This window comes from Girardinichthys multiradiatus, chromosome 1 (assembly GCF_021462225.1).
Source record: "Girardinichthys multiradiatus isolate DD_20200921_A chromosome 1, DD_fGirMul_XY1, whole genome shotgun sequence".
NCBI lineage: Eukaryota > Metazoa > Chordata > Actinopteri > Cyprinodontiformes > Goodeidae > Girardinichthys > Girardinichthys multiradiatus.
The window spans coordinates 32,262,991-32,286,452 of NC_061794.1; the positions used below are offsets into that span (position 1 = coordinate 32,262,991).

General features: G+C 39.3%; 1 protein-coding gene across 3 annotated transcripts; it reads right to left on the reverse strand.

Moving 5' to 3' along the window:
- Positions 1 to 961: 961 nt before the first annotated feature.
- On the reverse strand, positions 962 to 23,308 carry LOC124867398 (embryonic polyadenylate-binding protein B-like). Of its 3 annotated transcripts, XM_047363833.1 has the most exons (18): positions 23,154 to 23,253; positions 18,936 to 18,961; positions 17,484 to 17,688; positions 16,553 to 16,746; positions 16,353 to 16,468; positions 14,915 to 15,010; positions 9,700 to 9,839; positions 9,522 to 9,616; positions 7,878 to 8,015; positions 7,665 to 7,760; positions 7,292 to 7,552; positions 6,900 to 6,987; positions 6,696 to 6,815; positions 6,498 to 6,613; positions 2,361 to 2,469; positions 2,142 to 2,272; positions 1,665 to 1,738; positions 962 to 1,152 (listed from the first exon to the last, which is right to left on the reverse strand). In XM_047363833.1, the coding sequence occupies exons 3-17, from the start codon at positions 17,674 to 17,676 to the stop codon at positions 1,676 to 1,678; spliced, it is 1,956 nt and encodes a 651-aa protein (XP_047219789.1). In that variant the 5' UTR covers positions 17,677 to 17,688; positions 18,936 to 18,961; positions 23,154 to 23,253; the 3' UTR covers positions 962 to 1,152; positions 1,665 to 1,675. The 3 variants fall into 3 exon arrangements, with proteins under 3 accessions (XP_047219789.1, XP_047219783.1, XP_047219796.1); XM_047363827.1 differs by lacking the exon at positions 18,936 to 18,961 and having other exon boundaries at positions 23,154 to 23,308; XM_047363840.1 differs by lacking the exons at positions 14,915 to 15,010; positions 18,936 to 18,961 and having other exon boundaries at positions 23,154 to 23,308.
- Between the last annotated feature and the right edge of the window lie 154 nt (positions 23,309 to 23,462).

The window sequence follows — 23,462 nt, forward strand, 5'->3', positions numbered from 1 at the left end:
TTTTCAGCACTATTTTTCATGTTTCGACAGTGGGCAGACAGGAAAGAGGCAGAGAGGGAGATACAGTCTGCAAAGGTTGCTGGTTCCAGGACTAACCCTGGACGGCTGCATCGGGGACTATACCCTTTATAAAATGGTCACGCGCTTAACCCCTACACCACCAGTGCCGTGCCCAAAACATAATACATTTAAGGTGAAAAACCTTTGTCTGGAAATATGCTCTTTTTCCAGAACTCAAGTGGAATAGATTTGGCTTCACCTGGTTCAAATTCTGTAAAAAAATATCAAGCACCTTTTGCTATTCAATTATTCATCGGTTAATCAGTTAGCAAAATAATGGTTAGTTGCAGCACATATCACAGCGCGTGATAGTGCTCGACATTTCAGCTAACTCCCCAGTGAATGTATGAAATAATGCCAAGAACATGAGAGACGGGCCCAACAGACCCAATAGTACCAATGAGTTGAAGGCCACTATTACAGACACCCGGGCTTCTCTAACATCTCAGCAGAACCACAGGCTGATCACTTCCACAACACGCATGCCTTAATTTATGCCAAAGTACCTCTGTACAAGTATTAAGTGCAAATAGAGTACAGTAAATAGAAATATCAGTAGGCAGACATTGGTGTGTTAAAAAAAACTATTGCTCCCGGTAATTTTCTAGGACTGGATTTGGTGGCTTCATTAGCTGTAAGCTATAATCAAACACTGGGAAATGAAGCTATACAAGTTTGACAGTTCAAATTGGATTGCTAAAATAAATGTACTTTTCAATGATATTCCAATCCACAAAGATGCAGTAAATGAAGCAATGAACATTTTGTCACCTGTCACTATATCAACATTCCCACATATCTTCAACCAGTACTGTATTCTGGTATAGCAATCCATGTGTGGGACTGAATGCAATAGTACAGATGTATTCACTTTCAGTTTTAATAAATGACACAACACAGATTTAATGCATATTCTGGAAACTTTATCTTCTAACAAAAGTCACTGCAACAACAAAATAGCTTCAACTTCAGAAACGTTTCACCGTCTTTCTAACCATGTCAAGTAGGATTTTTATTTTTTGCTCCTTTTTTTTTTTCCTTTTCAAAATTTACACTTAGAACTTTTCCTCTCCTCCAGAACAATGTTCACACCTGGAAAAAAATACAAAGTAAGGTCTCTGTGGTCGTCTACCTGGTAGAAACATGGCATGAATAAACTCGTCTGATTGCTGCTAAATAATCCTTTCAACAATCAGGAGCTAAATAGTTTGACGTGTACTCAGACATATTGTATCCAACAATGCTTCTTCATTTTATTTACGTGCATTAAAAACCTCTATATAAAGTAGGTCTGATAAAACATCTAAAATAGAGCAGCATAATAAGCCAGTACATTTTAAGAACTTTAAATCAAATTACCCACCTACATTAATATCAGTAACACCAGTGATGAAGCCTCTACTACTTTTTGTAGACTAAATTTTTTTTATGACTGGAGCACTGGTTGAAATTGAAAAAGCTCAATTAAACAGCCCAACAAATAATGGAATATAGGTCGCTGCCCTATATTTTTATGACCCACACATCCATGGTTCCAAGGAAAATCCTTACATTGACAACTTTAAATGCATATGCAACGAGTCTTCTAAAAATTTTAAACTGACCTTAAACTGTTTCACTTTTTTGGAGAACACTCTTTTGCCTGGTGAGCCTGCAAGACAGCGATTGCCTCCTCCACCTGAAAGGAAGAAAAAGGACACAGAGGCAGAGCATCTTAACTCACGGATACCCCAAGATTAATTAAAAAAACAGCATCAGTAAAGGACAAAAAGCAGAAAAACAGTGCATCTGATTTTCTTCAATAACACATAAGATTTACCAAAACAACAAAGACAAAACGGCATAGAAACATTGTATTTCTGTCCCACTATTTCTTCCCTTAATCTAGGCCTTTTATATCCACACTAGCTGTTGCTATTTATATCATTTTGGGACCAGCAGTATTGGATGTGTATTGCAGCATTGCTTGGCAAAAGATTTATAAAGAAAAATGCACTGCATGATCCCATCACAGTCAACACCATAAATGTCCTAATAAGGACGTGTAAAGTCAGTAAGGATTGAATGAAAAATAAATGTGCCTTCGAATTTAGGGACTCCGGTGTCTCCAGCATGTGCAGCAGCTCTGAATTGTCGATCTCCAGCAACATCCCTGTGATTTTCCCTGCCAGGTTTGGGTGAAGGGCGTGAATTAGCGGATAGAGTCGCTCCCCTGTGCGTCACAGCAGAGGGGAGAAGATATGAAAACAAATAGACAGACGGATGCATATAAGAAACAGCTAAATTAAGAGATGGCATACCAAGGAGTTGTTTCTGATCCATGAGTGGAGCTGCAGCAAGCATAGAAGCGGTGAGCAGCTCCGGGCCTGGAATATGACCTACTGGTGCTACTACAGGTGCAGGAACAACCTGAGAACGTAAAACAATCAACTCACAATTTTATTTCACAGTAATTTATTTTTACTGTAGCAATCCCTCCAATAAAGTGCTCATAAGTTTCCCACATATAGTAGATATGAAAATTGACATCCTGGTTTTTGTCATGTAAAAAAAGGAGATGAAAAATTAATTTCGGAACTTTTTTGCACATTTAATGACTTACAACCTGCACACCTCAATTGAAAAACAAACTGACACATTTTAGGGGAAAAAAAGCAATAAAAGTATTTCATTTTTATGAACACCTTATTAACGTTCAGATTCTTGTTAAATAAGAGTCAGAACAGACCTGCCATTATTTAAAGTGCATATTATTAACTACAAGGAGTTCAGCTTTTATAGCAAACCAAGACACACCTTACATGTGAACTAACATTACAGATCTCACAAGTGAGTACACCCCTCACAGTTTGGTAAATATTTTATAAGATTATTTCATGGGACACTATGAGACAATGTTAAATATCAGTCTACAGCTTGCATAACTGTAAATTGCTGCACCCTTAAAATAACACACAGCTGTTAATATCTAAACCGATGGCAATATAAATGAGTGAACCCCGGATTGAAAATGTCCAAATTTTGCCCAAATGGTCAATATTTTGTCACCACCATTATTTTCAGCACTGCCCTAATTCCCTTGGCCATGGAGTTCACTAGAGCTTCACAGGTTGCCGATCCTCCATGACGGCATCAGGGAGCTGGTGGATGTTATAGACCTTGTGCTCCTCCACCTACCGTTTGAAAATGCCCCACAGATGCTCAGTAGGGTTTAGGTCCGGAGACATGCTTGGCCAGCCCACCACCTTTACAGTCCGTTTCTTTAGCAAGGAAGTGGTCATCTTGGAGGTGTGTTTGAGATCGTTATGTTGGCATTCATGGTTCCCTCAATGAACTGTAGCTCCCCACAGCCAACAGCACTCATACTGCACCTAACCTTGACATTCTCACCACCATACTTGACTGTATGCAAGACATTTGTCTCTGTATTCCTCACCTGGTTACCACCACACATGCTTAGTACCATCTGAACCAAAAGTAAGTTTATCTTGGTCTCATCAGACCACAGGACATGGTTCCAGTAATCCATGTCCTTAGTCTGGTTGTCTTCAGCAAACTGTTTGTGGGCTTTCAGTCAAGCCAGATTTTAAAACTAAGACCATGAGCTGGGATGGACATTTGCTGCAAGGAAAGGTAAATATTTTAAAGAAACAAAAAAGATGTAATAACTTACATGTTCAATGTTTATTAACTTTTATCACATGAAAAAGTGCATTAAAATAAAATAGTCAAACTGTTCTTGAAGCAAACAGACTGTAGACCCTTTATCTGGGATTTTCAAAGTGAAAGTGCATTAAAACAGAAACAGAGCATTAAAATATTAACAGTGCTCTAAAACAAAAACATAATGTGGGCTGCTTGCAATATATTTTGATTTAAAATAAATCGTTTTTTGTCCATATTTGATCCATCTGAGCCAGTCGCATCTCAAGTGCATATAATCAAAAAGTTTACAATATTAGCGATGTTCGCTTTCCTTTTGAAGCTAAATAAATCCCATCTTCTCATCAGAGTATATCAAAGTGCATTTAGCCCACACTCAATAGTAACATTCACAGACTTCACCTGCTAGTTTAAGTTTTAAGAATCTATTTTACATCTTGTATTTTTTTTTACATTGATTTTTCTTAAATGCACCGCACTCAAGAAAGGATGGAAAATTATTTTGATCCTGTGTACAAAAAAGCACAACTGACAAAATTATATTTGATATTCTTTAGTTCACTAGTGGGAAAAATGACAAGATTGGCAACGTTTGGCTCAAAGGATGGGATTTGAGTCCCAGACACTCGGGAGCAATTCCAGGGAAACTACAAAGTTGCATTCGGGCCAGATGTGGCCCGCGGACCGGCATTTGAATAGGGCTGGCGTAGAGCATCATTATAGAGCAACGATTATTTTTTTTTCAGATCCTCAAAGAGGTCTTTGACATGTGGTGCCATGTTGAACTTCCCTTGGCCAGTATGAGAGTGAGAGAGCGACAACATTAAATTTAACACACCTGCTCCCCATTAACACCTGAGAACTTGTAACACTAATGAGTCACATGACACCACTGAGGGAAAATTGGTAGTTGTCCACAATTTGGAGTTATTTTGAGGGGACAGCAAAATTACAGTGTTATACAAGCTGTACACTGACTGCTTTACATTATGTCAAAGTGCCATATCTTCAATGTTGCCTCATGACAAGATATATTTAAATATTTACAAAAATGTGAGGGGTGTACTCACTTTGGTAACATATTGATATAAAACGGCTATTCAGCTATGGGACCCCCTATGATCTCCCCAAGCTCATTTTTGCAAGTTCTTTCCTTACTGGTGGTAAAATGCATTAGATATTCCTTTGGCTGCTTCTCCTGACTGATACCTTTTGACAATGTGATCCCCCTGATGGTCTTTGCAGACAGCAGGTTTTACTATAAGATGAAACTAAGAAAACGTAAGTAAAAGCCAGAATAACTGAACTCCATTTGGGGCACTTTAAACAATAACAGCTGTACACTGTAAGACGATGTGTACACTGTTGGGTCCATCCATTTTAGTCGCGCATTTTGACACACGCAGCTCAACAGACGTCGCAGCTCTGACGTCACTGGGAGTATAAACCGGCTGAGATGTAGAGTTTCGGGGCCATTTCCCGCCTGTCTAACAGGACAGCGTATAGGGGGCGCATACCTGGAGAAACAAGCTCGCAGGCGAACTTTTGCTCCACAAGGCCATTCCCGGAAGAGCTTGAAAGCTGGAAATCTGTCTGATACGAGAAGATCAGAGGATTTATCTTTTCCCCTCCTGGACAGATGAGAAATTACAGTTTTTTTTTTCCCTCTTTAATTCGATCACGGACCCCCCCCCCCCTTTTCTTCAGACCTGATCCGGTGGAGATAAGAAATCAACTTCAAAGTACATTCGTTCTTTTCATAGTAAACCGGATAGGTGCATCTAGAGGTCTGGGCAGGATGAGGCCTAGTTAAGGTGATATAGGATCTCCAGTAGTTAATCTCAGGTATTAACTTGTTGCATGCAATACTGATTGAAATATGTTATGCTGAGCTGTGTTTTAATTTGCTGCGGAACCGTGGTTAATGTTTGTCCGGCTGATCCCAAATCAGCCAGGAGTTAGAAGTTGGACTTTTAAAAGTTTTTCATTCAAAGCAGCTGCGGTCTGGGCCTCGCCCGACCACTCTTTGTTCCAGTTTTATTGCTGGAAATTTTCCACTGGGTTCCCGCCTCAAGAGTTTATGACCCTTTTGTCAAGATTTGGGGCGGTCAGCTGATAGGGGCTAAAGGGGCGTGGCCCCACCGTTTCATCAGCTGATCGCTGCGATCGAGACATCAACACGACAGGAGGATTTCTTTCCATTTAACCCAAATTACACATTTTGTCCATAAACTGCTGGTTTGATCTTCATAGACATTAAATGTGCATATATATTTTTCTTTTATTATTATTGTTAGGTAGTCATTGTTATTCCCTTTGTGTAGAACAGTGCTTGTTAGTTAGGTGAAGGTTTTTGGTATATCAGGATTATTTGGCTTCAATAAATCTTCATATATATAATTAAGAGAAGCGTTTGTGTTTATTTCGTGCAAGAGTGATTTATCTGTCAAAACAAGGTCGAAGTTCCCCCACCTTCAGTGAAGCGGTTGAATAAACAGTGACAGTTTGTGGTTTTGGTTAATAATTTGTAATTATTAAAGAGCTTTGAGCCCATAATCACATCACCAGAGGATATCTCTGATTTCTATTCATAAGTGATGATTTTTGGTTAAGAAATTAATATTTTTCAACTTATTATTTTAAATTATGATTCTTGATGAATATTATTAATCAATAATCATATTCCTTACAACACTTATAAAAAATTATGTGGTTTGTGTCTCAGCTGACTTGCACAGGTTACAGGTCACATAACTGAGGCGCAACAGCTGTACCTGTGGTCTCGTCATGGATGCAGGAACATTAACGACATGCAGGGGGTTCCTCACTCCAGATGAATACTTGTACTGACTTCCTCTGGGCACTCCTCCAGTCTGTGTCCCTATGTTGTCTGAAGAAGAGTTCAAACACATCCAACAGTGACATACTTTTAAATTGGACCATTTACAAAAAGCCTGTTTTAGTTTAGGTACTTGTCTTTTGTGTGGAGGCTATGAGACGTGGAGCCTGGGTGGAAGCTTGCCGAACTGTGGTAATGGTTGGCGAACCACGACGAGGAAGAGGACTCCCAACATACTGGGTCGAGTAAGGTCCTGGAAGCATGAACACATTTATTATTTACCTTTTAGATAAAAACCACATGTGTTTCCATCAAACAGAGGAATGAAGACACTCACCTTGGGGTCTGGGCGGCTGTCCTGTCCAGCGAGGGACTGGTCTCAGGTTGCTGACAGCACTGTGGTTGTAGAAAGAGCGAGCAGGAGGCTGCAAGATAAGGTTTTGTTTAGACTGCACATTGACCATGGGATTATTTCGAGTCACCCTGAGACTATAACCAGGATTAACCAGCAAAATTAGTTTAGATGGACAGATTTTCCAGGGCAGAAAAGATGCCAAGTTTAGCAGTGGAGGCATATATAAAAAGTTGATGTTTGATTTAAATTTCCTGTTATTATGCCACATTTTTTAAACCCAACCTCTGGTAGCTACACCAAAGAAATTGTTTGCATTTTTGTTTTTTGCAAAATAAATTCATCGTAATCTAGTGTTGCAGTTCAAATATTCATACCGGTGGTACAGTCATGTAGTATCCAGACTGGTGGAACGAGTCAATGATGGGACTGGTCATGGTTCTCAGGGTAGCGAGTCTCTGCATGTACTTATTAGTCAGAATGGCTTTACGCTCCTCCCTCCTCTGCGCAAGAGCAACATACAGCGGCTTAGTCGCAACAATTCTCCCGTTCATTTCAGTCACTGCTTTCGTTGCTTCCTCTGGAGACGAGAAGCAGACGAAGCCGAAGCCCTTGCTTTGGCCACCTTCAGTCATCACCTGTAGTCAACAAAAGAGCCTAGGTTCAGAAAAGATGAATGGACAAAGTACTAAACGTTTAATATATATGGTTTTAATAGCAGTATTTGGGTGGATTTTGAACAAGTATTACCTTAGCACTTGTGATCGTGCCATAAGGAGAAAATTCCTTCCGGAGCCTTTCATCATTTATGCTATCATCCAAGTTCTTCACATAAAGATTCACCCCCTAAATCATCAAAAAGAATCCCAAATTACTTTTCTTTCTTTCACAGTTAGGCACACTTTAAAATGAAATGTGATTTAATCTACAGTTTGTGTCATTGGGAGTCAAACACAGCTGCACCTGATAGCGCTGCATGCGGTCCTGTTTGATCTGATCAAACTTGCGCTTCAGCTCCCCCTGACGCTCCAGACGCTTCTGAGCTCGTCCCACATAGATGATCTTCCCATTAATCTCCTTTCCATTCATTTCATCCACAGCCTGGGAAACAAGCATGAGGAGCAGTAACACATCACCTTTAAAAAGGGGCGGTATGTGTACTCAAATGAATTTCCTGGCTGGAAAGACTACTCATTATCTGGGGTCTATGTTTGCTATGAACCCAAAGCAGAAAGACATTGGCACACAGTCATATCGTTACCGCTAGACGTACCAATATTGTTGTGTTTTCCTAATGTTTTGCAACCGTACTTTCAGCATCTCTCTACATTTCCATCAATTACAAAGCACACATGATCTAGACTGATTTTGATTTTATTTTTATTTTTTTCAGCTTATTACTGATAATCTGTAGATTTATTTTAGTTTAAATCTTGTTGTCTAGTCGAAACTTGCTCTAATCATACACACAGGGATTCTCTGTCAGGACAACTGCAGACGGGGAAAGACTGGGCAGAAAAGCTTACTATACATTTTTCATTTACTTTCTAGATTTCTCAATGAATTTTAATAGCAATCAGGGTTTCAAGATGTTACTAGCGTATAAAGCTGGGTTCACTCCATCAGCTGTGTTTGACTAAAACCTGTCGTGAAAGAATAAAAACTACATCTTCGGGTGTCAGCTTGAATCAGGGGTCTGTGGTTTTTCAGAGACTTGAAAACACTGATCACCAGATTAGCTCTCCCTCCACCACAGACAGTCTACAACAAACATCAAGCAGTGTCAGAACTTTTGTGGGGAAATTATGCATATGCACATGTGATTATTGTCCCGTTTAGCCCAGCCATGACCGCCTCCAAAGTCTCCTTTGCCTCCTCTCCTCTACCTCTCCGTCTCAGTGCATTGACCCGCATAACATCTGCTGCCTATTTAGTCTTGCACTCACATCCTTTAAAAACATTTATGTTTCTGCTGCAGCAACAAATTGTACGACTGGCATAATCGTTACTCTATCAGTCACCGCAGAGAGCTGAAAGTGAAAATCTACATTTCATTTAATTATTTCCACAATGGTTAGCTGGATTTATTCAAAGACTCAAACACTGCTATTTCACATGAGTGACTGGGTTTAAATTTCACATTTCCTAAAAAACTTCCAATTACTCTTGTTGACGTTGTCCCAGTGACATTTGCTGCATGTCTGCCCCCCCGTACCCCATGTACTGTCTGCCTACTTTCAGAAAAAAAAAAAAATAATGGCCACTAGTGCCGCAAAACATAAGTATTAATAAAAGCCAGAAAAAAAATTATCTAGAGGTTTATTAATTTCACATATAGTTCAGTGTCCATCCAAATAATGCTGACTCCCTACCAGGGCTGGTTTTGGAGGTAGATTTCTACCATGGTTATCTTTTTGGTCCGGGTTCAGAAAATACTACCCTGACATGTACGGTGAGGTTATATGAAAGTTCAATTCATTAGGACATCAAAATTAATAAAGAGACAATAGCAGCAATAGCCACAGTACAATGTTTAAAAGACGATTAAAATTACTTTTACTGGTCTGTTTTCAGTCCGATAAAACCAAGTCAAGTGGTATTTGCTACCTTCTGAGCATCCTCGTGGTGCGCATAGTTGACAAACCCAAATCCTCGGGAGCGGCCCTTCTCATCAGTCATCACACGCACACTGAGGGTCCTGCCTGAGGGCCAACAGGTCAGTGGTGTACCACAAACTAAACAGCTCTGGCACGTCCAGTCATCAAGAAGAAGAAAGGTTTCTTACCAAAGGCAGCAAATACTTCCTTGAGTTTCTCATCAGTGAAGTCCTCTCCAAAGTTTTTGATGTAGACATTGGTAAACTTCAAAGCTTTGGAGCCAAACTCTACCTGCCTTTCCTTGCGAGACTTGAAGTGGCCAACAAACCTGGAGACATAACCAAGGAACCCAAGAAACCAGACAAATTAAAAAAGCAAAAGATGGCAGATGTAACGATATTCTTTTATGCAAAATATTGTAAAGAAAAGGGTAATTCAAAAGGATCCTACAATTTTTATTTTAAAAGTTACATAATCCAACCTGAAATTTATAGATTTTTCCATGAGTCATCATATTATTCTAGATATTTGAGTAAATTACATTCTTCTAGTTGGGTTTTATTACTAAATTCTACAAATCATTAAATATATTACTAAAGTTGATTTATGATTTAGCAGTGACATTTTACAGTCTTTTGGTATCTAGACCAACTTGGATCAGATTAAATTTAAAATACATTACTCACAAAAAGTTAGGGATATTTTGTTTTTGGGTGAAATTTATGGGGAACGTAAAAAGTTCAGGCTACAGTGATTATATCATAAAAGTTGGACATTTAGGTAGAAGCGTGCAATGGTGATTTCCTCAAACTGTTTATTGAAACAAAAGTCACTAACAGTGGTGGTATAACACAACAAAAAATGCCAATGTCTCAATAACATGTCATATTGTCTTAATATCGTGCCATGTGCCCTTGAGAATCAATTACAGCTTGGCGACGTCTCCTCCTGTTCACAAACCCCCTTATTGTCTGCTAAGGCACGGCATCCTAGTCTTCTTGAAGGGTGGCCCTCAGGACACTGAGGTTCTAGGGTACGGGTAACAAGCCTCCAGAGTGCAACTCAGGTGGTCCCATTGGTTTTCTGTGGGATTCAGGTCAGGAGCATTGTCATCCTTTAAGATGAAAGTAGGCCAGCGTTGTTCATACAGAGGCACCATGACTGGATTAAAAGATGTTATTCAGGTAGTATAGGTTCATCACTGTTCCATTCAGAAAGCGTAGAGCAGTTCTGCATTGACTAGACACACCTGCATACAGTGTAGCACCACCACCACCAAAGGCTCATCTGGTGATGCATTGTTCTCTCGACATCTCCAACATCGTTGGTGGCCATCATTCCTGCTCAACGTGAATCACCCATCATCAGAGAACAGCAACGAGGCCCACTGGTCCCTCATCCAGCGTAAATGCACCCTGGCCCATGCAAGATGGTGATGCCTGTGTCTGGTTGTGTGGTCAGTGGTTGTGTGGCTAATGTAAACGATTTTTAATGGTCTGAGCTGACACGGGTGCCTCTCACCTCCCTTAAATGTGCCTGGAGTTGAGTGACATTCATCACCCGGTTCCACAGAGCACTGTTCCCAATGAAACAACCAGTGTGGGTCTTGGTCTCGTGTCATCAAAATGTAAACAGCATGATGAGGCCTGCTTAAAAACCAATTCTGACAGAACCAGGAAATGTATTGGTCGATTCATGGTTGAAACACTGGTTGTGAATTTTGTTAAGCTACTTGTTATAGAACAGCGAGTTGTGTAAAAAGTACTGAAACAGTTTTTAAGTTTTAGAGAAGGTCACATTAAGTTCATCTGTAAAGGTTATAGTGCATTTTAGGTTCATCCTGAAATTTCACCCAAAAGCCGAACTTTAAGTTTTTGTGAGTAGTGTATATATTACTTAACATTTTCAAATGTTAATTGGATTTTTTACATTAAATACAGATTTTTGTGACCTGTTATGACTTATTTATAAAAACTGAAAAAAAGTAAAAACATTTTTTTTTATCTAAACCAACCCCAGCTTTAGAACCCAAGGCCCTCGGTTTATCTCAAATTCACTTTTGTTTTTGTTTATTTAAATAATGAAATGATGAAAACAGTCTGGAAGCAAACATTTTTACATTATAATTTTTATTTTTCGTCCCCACACCACACTGAAAAAGGCTAAAATGCTAAAAGCTTCCAGACTGCACCGGAATCCTGATTTGTGTAAATATACAGTCTGCTAAAGTATTAATACGCCTCGTTTGTTTTCATTTTAAAACCTAAAACTTCAGTTTACTTTATTTTTAAGTGACAAACCAACACAAATGCATAATTGTGAAGTGGAAGGAAAATAAATGGTTTTAAAATTTTGTTTATAAATAAAATTCTGAAAAATTTGGCTTTATTTGCATTCAGTCTGATACCCCGAAATAAAATCTACAGCAATCAACTGTCTTCAGAAGACACTGGTCATGGGTCACCCTAAACACACTGAAACACAGTGGTGGCATCATCATGATGCAGGGAACCTTTACTTCAAGAGGGACAGAAAAAATGGCTGGAATTGATGAGAAGATGGGTGGAGTTAATTATGTGGAAGAAAAATGTCAGAGGTTGCAAAACTGTGAATTTTAAATGCACCCCTACTCCAACACAAGAGTCACATGACAGAATTTGGTCCTCAACATATCAAGGTCAGCAGAGGCCAAGCAATAAGCGATTTATTTGATTCAGGTGTGTTGGACCAGGGATGCATCTGAAAGTTTCAGGCCTGATTATCTCCAGGACTGGAGCTGGAGAACCCAGAGTTAGAAGCTGGAAAAATACTTGAGACTGAGGCAGATGTTCATCTTCCGGCATAACAAAACTTAAAAATACACTGCTCAAAAAAATATAAAGGGAACACTTAAACAACCCAATATAACTCCAAGTAAATCAAACTTCTGTGAAATCAAACTGTCCACTTAGGAAGCAACACTGATTGACAATCAATTTCACAGCTGTTGTACAAATGGAATAGACAACAGGGGGAAATCTTTGGAGATTAGCAAGACACTCAATAAAGGAGTGGTTCTGCAGGTGGGGACCACAGACCACTTCTCAGTACCTATGCTTTCTGGCTGATGTTTTGGTCACTTTTGAATGTTGGTGGTGGTTTCACACTCGTGGTAGCATGAGACAAACTCTACAACCCACACAAGTGGCTCAGGTAGTGCAGCTCATCCAGGATGGCACATCAATGTGAGCTGTGGCAAGAAGGTTTGCTGTGTCTGTCAGCGTAGTGTCCAGAGCCTGGAGGTGCTACCAGGAGACAGGCCAGTACACCGGGAGACGTGGAGGAGGAGGTAGGAGGGCAACAAACCAGCAGCAGGACCGCTACCTCCACCTTTGTGCAAGGAGGAACAGAAGGAGCACTGCCAGAGCCCTGAAAGATGACCTCCAGCAGGCCTCAAATGTGCATGTGTCTGCACAAACGGTTAGAAACCGACTCCATGAGGATGGTATGAGGGCCCGACGTCCACAAATGGGGGTTGTGCTCACAGCCCAACAGCGTGCAGGACGCTTGGCATTTGCCAGAGAACACCAGGTTTGGCAAACTCGCTACTGGTGCCCTGTGCTCTTCACAGATGAAAGCAGGTTCACACTGAGCACATGTGACAGACGTGACAGAGTCTGGAGACACCGTGGAGAGTGATCTGCTGTCTGCAACATCCTTCAGCATGACCAGTTTGGCAGTGGGTCAGTAATGGTGTGGGGTGGCATTTCTTTGGAGGGCCGCATAGCCCTCCATGTGCTCGCCAGAGGTAGCCTGACTGCCATTAGGTACCGAGATGAGATCCTCAGACCCCTTGTGAGACCATATGCTGGTGCGTTTGGCCCTGGGTTCCTCCTAATGCAGGACAATGCTAGACCTCATGTGGCTGGGGTTTGTCAGCAGTTCCTGCAAGATGAAGACATTGAAGCTATGGACTGGCCCGCCCGTTCCCCAGACCTGAATCTGATTGAGCACATCTGGGACATCATGTCTCGCTCCATCCACCAACGTCACGTTGCACCACAGACTGTCCAGGAGTTGGCGGATGCTTTAGTCCAGGTCTGGGAGGAGATCTCTCAGGAGACCATCCGCCGTCTCATCAGGAGCATGTCCAGGCGTTGTAGGGAGGTCATACAGGCACGTGGAGGCCACACACAATACTGAGCCTCATTTCAACTTGTTTTAAGGACATTACATCAAAGTTGGATCAGCCTGTAGTTTTTTTTTTTCCACTTTAATTTTGTGTGTGACTCCAAATCCAGGCCTCTATTGGTTAATAAATTTGATTTCCATTGATGACTTTTGTGTGATTTTGTTGTCAGCACATTCAACTTTGTACAGAACAAAGTATTCAATGAGAATATTTCATTCATTCTGATCTAGGATGTGTTATTTGAGTTTTCTCTTTATTTTTTTGAGCAGTGTACATTAACCTCTTTCACAAAACATGTGTCTTGTGACTGAATCTATGTGGAGAGGGGAGTAGAGATCAACTCTGCAACTATGTTACACCCCTGACTTGTCAAGCTAGGTAGTCACAGTCCCATATCAGCTGACTGCTATAGGGACAAGCAGGCTTCGCGGGTTGAAGGACTGTTATAGTTATGATGCATTGTTTGTGAGACCAGCCAGACACAGGATTTAAAAGCATAAAAAAGACCCAGAAATTATTTCACACAATAATAGGGTGAGATTTCATTTATATTTGAAGTATTTGGCCAAAAACAGGACTGCTACACTGAGTTCATCCAACATTATTTTTCTTTTAAAGAACATTGCAACAAGACTTGCGACAGATTTTACCCGCAGTGCTGACGTCAGTGCAACGCGACAGCTCCTGTTGTTCCACCATGCAGGCTTGCTTTTTGAAAATTGACATCTGTGTGGGATATTCCCAATTTCGGTTTTCCGGTTGGAAATCTGTGGCAAGTCAACCCATGGTGATTGACTAAACAAATGAAGCTTTGAATCCTCAATCTGTAACACCTTGCTTCACCTTGACAAGACAAACTCTACAGTCTCGGTATTGTCTGACCCATTATAAGTGGTTTTTACAGCCCAAGGTGGTTGTACACTGCATTTAGGGGTAGGATTTTTATTTGGAAAATATTTTGAAAGCCATGTAACATTTTCTTTTCACTTCACAGTTATCCACTACTTTGTATTAGTCTTTCACACAAAATCCCAACAAATTACAATGAAGATTTTGGTTGTAACATGACAAAGGGCAATTATACCTTTGCAACCCAATACTGATCCAACTTTCAGAATTAAGGTTTCAAACTAGAAATTGTTCAACTGGTTCTGCTCTTTGTGGCCATTTTACCTGCATGGCTCTAAAATTAAAATAAAAACATGGACAACAAACCTAGACAAAGATCCTACCTATTTGCTGACCTAAGCTGGAAGAACTGACATTTTTCCCACAGGAAACGGTCCTTTAGGTTGGCAATGCCAGATTCCTTATTACCTGTCTTTCGACTGAGTAAAAACAACAACAAAAAAAACACATGGAGATGTCATCTGCAACAAAATCCTGGCTTAAAAAAGCAGCACAAATGAATTCTACTCTCTTCTTTGCCTAGCCTCAGGTGTAAAACGAAGGGCTCCAGAGTGCGACCAATGTAGTCACTGTAGTGACTAAAAATCTTTGGAGTGCAACCACTTTTTTCTTCTTGATTGCACTAGTGCGCCTAACATTTTGCATGTCTTTAACCAGTTTTGTCATGCTCACATTCATGGAAGAACAACGACACCAATCAAAGCTTCCTTTAAATATTACCATCTCTACTTACAAGCTTTCACTGTTAGCAGAGGTATCGCAGCCATCCATCCCCAGCCACTCTCCAAGTCAAGTTTCGACAAGTATCCAATGAGAGCAGCCGTAACAAGCTGCGTCACTTTATGGTTTTCATTTTTTTTGCTTTCATATATTTCTACTACCTTATATTGCTACAGCAAAACATAATTTTTATTCGATTACTCGATTATTTGTCAGAATACTTGATTACTAAAATAATCATTTACAACAGCCCTAATCTGCTTTTTCGACTCCACAGCTACATGTTGAAAATATAATTGAATGCTGTATTGATCTGATGTTTTCGATCCTTTTAAATCACTGAGAGCACATTAGTTGTGTATTTGACTAAAACTGGTAATTTTCTGTAGTAGGTTAACAATGCAGTCAGGGATGTAAAGTCTGGGAGGTCACGCACTAGAAAGGTATTACCAATCAGAAAAGGACGCAACTAGATTCCTTGTATTTTTCTAAACTCAAAATCATACACAATCTGCTCTCAGCAGTGCTGTCAATCCTGTTCAGAAGCCCATGTAAAATAATCCATTGATCACAGAAATAATTCAGGTTACATTTGAGTGCATAGGGCCCAGCTGAAGTTGCAGGTCAAATTTTGTCTGATTTAAGGGGCAGCAATAAGAAAACAGACATGTCCAAGCCTCTGGGGGACATGTCCACAGGTTTGCGATTATCGCAACAGACAAAAACAAAACAAGAATAAGCTTAGCTAAACTGAAAAATCTTAAAAGTACAGCTCAGTAAATATGATTAGGTACAAAACCAAACTACTTTAGTGCAGCTGCCACTAATTTTACAGGAAACGGCTACAATAATCAATCTTATAGCAGCAACGCCAGGTATAGGGTGGACAGCAGCTGTGAGAAATCTGGGTGCACCCAGGAATTGTCATGGAGCAACAAATTGAAAAGTTAGGTGGAACCAGTGCAACCATTGAAAAAAGGTGTTTCTGGAGCCCTCAGATGGACTTATTTGCAAAAGCAGTTTCAATCAAACTTTACTCACACTTTCCTGTCATTCAAAAGCATCCCATTCATTGTTTCAATGGCCCGATTTGCAGCCTCCTGAGTCTCAAAGTGAACAAAGCCATAGCCTTTCGATCCTTTCTCATCACAGACAACCTACGAAAATCCAGACATGTTGAGTCATTCAAAAAAAAACAAAAAAAACAATCTCTGCTACAATCTTGTAAAAAATCAACTTACCTTGCAGGATAAAATATTGCCAAACGCTGAGAAGGTATCATACAGCGCCTTGTTGTCAATGGACTCATCCATGTTCTTGATAAAGATATTACCCACACCAGATTTCCTGAGACCTGGGTCACGCTGAGACCACATTATTCTAATGGGTCGACCCTTGATGACATCATAGTTCATTGTATCTAGGGCACACTCAGCTAAACATAAATAGAAATAAAAAGACAGAATAAGGAAGGAAAACTCATCAAAAACAAAAAGGACCACAACTTTGCATTCAATTGTACTACAGCATTCAGCAAAGATTTTGCATCTACTGTGAGCTTAACATAAAAATTTTTAGAGTCTAAAAATAAGATTTGTTTCTGGATAACTTCTGATGAATACATCATCTTTTTAAGTTTGTATGCATGCATGGGATTTTAAAACATCCAGCTGTCTTTATTCCAATCTCTGTAGCTCTATAATAAATTTGGCCACTAAACCTAAGCCTGGATCTGCTGGAGGTTTCTTCCTATTAAAAAAGGGAGTTTTTCCTGTCTCTGCATGCTTGTTGAAACCCCTCATCTTGAGCAAAATGAATCACTAAATGCAACCAACTGAGTTCCCTTAGATCACTTTTTACCAACTTTTTGAGGTTGGGAAGCCTCCTTTCCATAACCCTCATTCGTTTCCCCCCACAGATTCTCTGTCAGATTCAAATCAGGACTATGATTAATTTATACTGAACTGTATATAAAAAAAACTGCATCAAATTTTATTTCATGGTCTGGAACTCCCATTTCCATTTATTAAATCTGGAAGTGAATCTATTTGCTTTCTTTATGTATCAGCATGCCATTTGTATCTCTCCAAAAGACAGCAGTGCTGCCCTGATTTATTTGATTATGCTACTGCTTTGCAGCAAGTGTAAGTAGATGCTGTAAAGTGGCTCTACCGTCAGCTGGCTGCTGGAAGTTTATGTAGGCATATCCTAGGGATCTGCGGGTAATGATGTCCCGGCACACGCGGATCGACATGATGGGTCCAGCAGGAGAAAACTTCTGATAAAGCATGGCCTCTGTAACATCAGGGTGTAGGTCCCCAACATACAAAGAGGCCAGAGGATACGTTGGTCCACTGCTGTTCATGTTGCGTAACAGCTGGATTAAAAAAAAAACAAAAGGGGGTTATAGACTTTGGATTGCATTGCTAGTAGTGTCGTCACAACACAAAAATTTCAAACTTGATACCTATAGTAAGAAAAATACTCTCCAATACCACAGCAACATTGTTTGAAGGCACAGGATTCTTCTTAGTCAAGGGCAAAAGAGGATTGAGAACAATATGACAATAGTTTAACTTCCTTACTTAGGGCAAAATCAGCAACCAGTGGACAATTCAGCCTTTGTTTAGAAAAATCAAAATTTTAAGTCTCCCTTTTTGTTTGGCAAAACTGTAGATAAGATAAAGTATAAGTGTTAATATCCTTTATGGATGGATGTTCGATTCAGTTATTTTATTGTATTCTATTTGCCTATGTTTAGTGTGCCACTGTGTGCTTCCATCGGCCTGTCAACTTGATGTTTATACAAATACATTTTATTACTGAAGCAAATAAAGGATTATTCCATACTTCAATAAATTGTGTTTCAAAACAGACATGGATTTGGCACATACAAAACATTTTTACAGTGTAAACAAGGATCTGCTCAATGCAAATGTATTCAGCAACATCCCTGTACAATTTCTGAATATTTTCTTTAATGATCAACTTCAGCAGCAGGCTAGGTTGCTACAGGTTCACACTTTTTTCTGTCCTAATTTCCAGCTTCAGTCTGGTTCCAACATAACCTGTGTTATCATTAGCCACATTAGCCTCTAATGCCTTTACGACTAAACGGCAGAGTAATGGAGTGGGGCGCGCTGGTTTGTTTTACCATTTAGTAGCTGACTGAGCCTTCAGTCATTAAAAAATTTTTCCTGCATTAATTCGTACTGAAGTAGAACGCAGTGAATTCTGCATCTTGCCAGCGGAGCCGAGACCGACAGAACACCATCATTGGGCTGTCTGTGTCCATGAGGCAGATGGCGTTAGGTTATGTCATCCTGGACCCGTATTCACAAAGAATCCTAAAACTAAAAGTAGCTCCTAGTGACATCATTCTGGAAAAATCTTAGACTTTCTCAAAGTCTAAGATTTTTCTTACAATTTTCCCAAGGTAACCAAAATGTGATTCACAAAGCATCTTAAGCCTTAAGAGAGCTCCCAACGTGAGGAAATGTTAAGAGTAGTGAGGGAGACTTTTAGTGAGCCTAAGAGTGTTTTAAGAAAAAAGATTGCCAGAAAGGCAGAGTGAAAGGAGAGATATTCTCCGTGCAATGAAAAGCAAATTAATCAAAACGCTACCAGCTCGAGCACGCAGGGATCCACCCCTAAACAGTCGAAAAAATGAGCAAATAAACTTCTATAACAATCAGAGATAAGATTACCTTTATCATCCCCCTAGGGAGAAATTACATTGTTTCAGCAGCAGGACAGATTAAAGGTGCACCTCTAGTAAGGTAATATTAGGAAGGATAAATAAATAGAGACAATAATAAATAACCATGAATAAAAAGTAAACAAAACTACAATATAGTACATATTTAAATATTTACAGACCAAAATGCTCTGAAAAAATTAATTTGGAAAAAATTGGGAAAAACTCAACAGTACAATAATCTAAGCACTATATACATAGAAAGAAGATGTAAATGAGGTGAATAAGTTTTTGCTGTATTGTACATGATGTCAGTAACCTAAGCCTAAACAGTCATCTGCTCCCATCCGTGGAGAAGCTCCCTCATTTCCTCTCTAGCTTTTTAATGCAGCAGGTACAAGCGCTGGGAATGATGCATTGATCTGCTTAGGAATCCCTGTTTGTTCGTCCCATGATCCCAGAACTAAATCTACCTTTCAACACTCCTCTTCTCCTCCACCAGCAGGCTCTGCTCCCCTTTTCAAATCGGTTTTCTCTGCCTTTTTTTCCTCAGTTTTGTTTTGGTCATTTTATCAAACTAAACCTCTTTATACAAGAAAGCAATCGCAGTAAAATGCTGAATATTATTAAAATACTATGAAACAGATGCAGTATGAAAACAACCAGCTTGGCGAATAAACATAAGCAACTCAAGATAATGACGAGCATGTAAATGAGCTACGCTCAAACAAGTTGATACTGTGTGACAATTTAATCTTGTTAAGTTTTATCGTCATGATTTACACATTTCTGAATCCTGTCTAAATTATATAATCGGTTATAATCATTTCTCTCCATTAATTACAAGGAGTGCATGTTTTTTGTAACCAATCACAGCTCTTAGAGGACACCGTCACACCTAGCAACGGGGTCAACCACATCTCCTCACTAAGATGGGAATTTCAGTCGTCTCCTAGCTCAGAGTCGCTCTCGGCAGCAAATTGAATCACTCTTAAGCTAGGTCTCTTAGGCAGAGCATTTTAGGCTATGATGGCAGCTCTCTGAGAAGATGCTGAGGATCTTTGTGAATATGAGCCCAGGAGGTTACTACTTCACTGCATCAGATACAGGGGCTTTGCTGACCTTTTCAATTTGCTATCAATCATCAGCATCATAGCGTTAGCTTGTAGCAATAGCGCAGCTAGCGTGTGACATCGTTTCCTGTCTGCCTCATGGGACAGTAACTCTGGACAATCCTTTTTTTGTTGGCCTTGTCGACTAAAGAGGCTTGAATATGATTTTTTCTTTTCGTGGATGTACCCGCCATGTTAGAGTTTAACACATCCAGCAGCTCATTGTTTTGGTCCGGCGAGGCCTCAGCGAGGGGAGGGGCTGAGTGCCTCTGTTATTGCAGGCTGCTGCTAGAAGTAAGACAATTTGGGCAAATGTTTAGGGGTCAGCTTGTGTTGATTTTTTTACTATTGATTATAATCGAAATATTGATTATTTTGACAACCCTGATTGCTAGTTTCTTTTAGGCAGATACTACCAAGTCTTTTACTGCAACCTCAGTATTTAGAAACCTCACACTAAACATAGTGACATTTTCACACCTATTCTTTATACATTTTGTGTTTTGAGTGCTACTACACAATTTTTTTTTAAACAAAGAAAATTCAAATTTTATCCTATAGGAATGACCAAAACTGGTAGATTTTGTTTTGCTTGACTGCATATCAAGTACCACACTTCATCCTCAAGGTGTTTTTGCATTGCATTTTATAAGGACAAAAATATATATATATATTAAATTGAGACCAACTGAAACAAAAACCTCAAAAATATCAATATTTAATTCCCAACATATATACACAGATGGACCTCAAAATTGACACTGCACACAGCATAATATATTTCAAGTGTTTATTTCTGTTAATTTAAACTCAGACTATTGGAATATTTTTAAATTGTGTGATTAAAGAATTTTAAGGATTGTAATATAAAAATGTTATGACCTACTTGTCCATCAGACAGTGATTGAATCACTCCACAAGGAGGGTAAAATACTCAGTGCTAAAGTTGGTTGTTAAGAAGTGCTGTATCAAATCATATCAATGGAAAGTTAAGTGGAAGGAAAAGGTCTGGTTAAAAAAAAATGTGCTGCTGGTTTTGGTCAACTGTTTTTTTTCCCCAAAGTCCAAACGCAGCAAAGCTGTCCACCAGGAAATTTTACAGCACTTTATGCTTTCCACTAAGATGAGATTTATGGAGATGCTCATTTCACTTTCCAGCTGGACCTGTCACCTGCAAACACTACCAAACATACCAATATCTACTTATTGAACATGGGGTTACCATGGTTGATTGGCCAGCAAACTTAACCAAATACCCATAGTTTTTCTGTTGATAATTGTCAAGATGATGATCAGAGACCCCAGATGAGCTAAAGGACACAAAGTAACCTGGGCTTCCCTCAACACCTCACCACTGCCACAGGCTTATACCTCCATGTTGGGCTAGGCTACCTTAAAGGGTTTACAGATGTAGTAGCCCAGGGGCCTGATGATTTGGGGCACCTGCCATTTTATTTTGTTTTTTTTTTCATTGCTGGACAATATATTTTTTTAAACTTGTACAACCACATTGGGTGAGTTGTTTTAATTTACACCATTTTTAAATAGAACCAGTACACAATTATTGGAAAATGTCTGACCAAACGCTGCAACCCAAAGCACATCACAAGTAACAGCAAGCTTTAAGCACATGCTTTAGACATTATTATGTGTAAAAGCATTTAACTGACTGGGTTCCATTGCCACACATTCCTGGACATAATTTCTATCAATTTTTCATGGATGAAGACATTTCTGGAAAGAGTGCTGGGCAATGTTTCCCATACAAAGAGTGGTACCTTTGTAGTTTTGATCAGATCATAACCACATTTTTAAAAGCCATCTACCAGTGGATGTTTTTATACTGACCACGTGTCTTTTCATACCCACTTTGACAACCAAGGAAAGACATTGTCTTTATTCTACTCCGCTGTAAGGAAATGTGGTGACTCCAATAAAGAGATACTTTAGATTGATTTTAGCTGCGTTCATAGTGTGTCCTATTTGGAGTCAACTGGCCCAATGAAGGATTAGAACCAAAAACGTGAAAATGGGTTGTAATACAAAGATGCAAAAAAAAAATAATCTTCTACAGTAAAATAAACATGACAGAGCATTTTTAAGACTCTTTACCTCTATAACTAATGAAATTATTAATCTACCAAGAAATATGAACTGATATGCAGTGGCCAAGTACACAAGTCATCGATATGAAATACAAGCAGGAAGGGACGAAATGGCAACATGTAGGTACAACATGCAGGTCACAGCTTTCTAGAAATTACATCAGGTTTACAAAGATCTTTTTCTAAATGACAAATACAAACATTGCTTTAGAAATAACTACTCTGTCACTTTTACAAGGCATATGAACCATGTGTAGGGCCACCCATCTATCAATGTTTGTCATGTAAAAGAAACATATTCGGATAAGGCACCAAAACTCTACTCATACACATATATAATTTTTTTTTATAATGTTATATAATTTGCCCATATTTTGAACGGGCAAATTCCCCAGCACTGTGTGTATATATATATATATATATATATCATTGTAAGCTACAATCAACAAAATTAAACATTAACATCTAAAACTGTGTGTAATGAATCTATGAGTTTCTTTTTTTAAAAGTGTATCGCTGAAACAAATGAACTTTTCGATTATCATCTAATTTAAGAAGTTAAGCTAAATTTAAGACTTTCACAAGTAAGATTTGTTGCATGGTGAGGTATTTTCTTCCAGCCAGGTGGCGACGTTTTGGTAACATTTCAAGGGATTATTTTGACATAAAAGCGTTTACTGCAGAGAAATAAAGCTACTAAATGGTAGCTAAACGTCACCTAGAACATTTGCACCTGTAACCAAAAGTTTTATGGTGTCGCTAATTGTACAAGCAAAGTTTATAACAGAAAAAAAAAAAATTAAGCTAAAACTGTCCTTAGCTAAGTTTGCCGCCTGCGAACAACGCATTGAAAGAAACTAACAAAACTCTACGAAAGAAAACCGACTTCAAGCATCTAAGCGCTTTTAGACCAACTAAATTAACTTACATTTAATGCGGGGCTCTGTGTCTTTTCAGCGCTGTAGCTTGTGAACACTTTCCGTATGAACATCAGCTTGTTTTGGTTTAATTATCGTCGCCGAACACCTGCACGCTTGCTCCGCATAACGGTATTTCAATTAAGATGTAAGGAGATCGCAAGGACGTCACACTCCGCGATAAAAAGTAGTTCTTAGCTCAGCTTTTCTGATGAAAAAAATAATACATGAATGTGGATGAGCCCACAAGTTTAAAGCCACGTTTTATGTGTTTAAAAAGTTTAACAAGACTTGATTGTGAACAGAAATGAAGACGTAAT

Coding starts and splice junctions, on each gene's coding strand:
- LOC124867398 (XM_047363827.1), bottom strand. CDS start 23,216: ATGTTCATACGGAAAGTGTTCACAAGCTACAGCGCTGAAAAGACACAG. Junction 17,689..23,153: donor CACAGAGCCCCGCATTAAAT/GTAAGTTAATTT, acceptor TTTTTAATCCAG/CTGTTACGCAACATGAACAG. Junction 2,273..2,360: donor GGATCAGAAACAACTCCTTG/GTATGCCATCTC, acceptor TGTGACGCACAG/GGGAGCGACTCTATCCGCTA.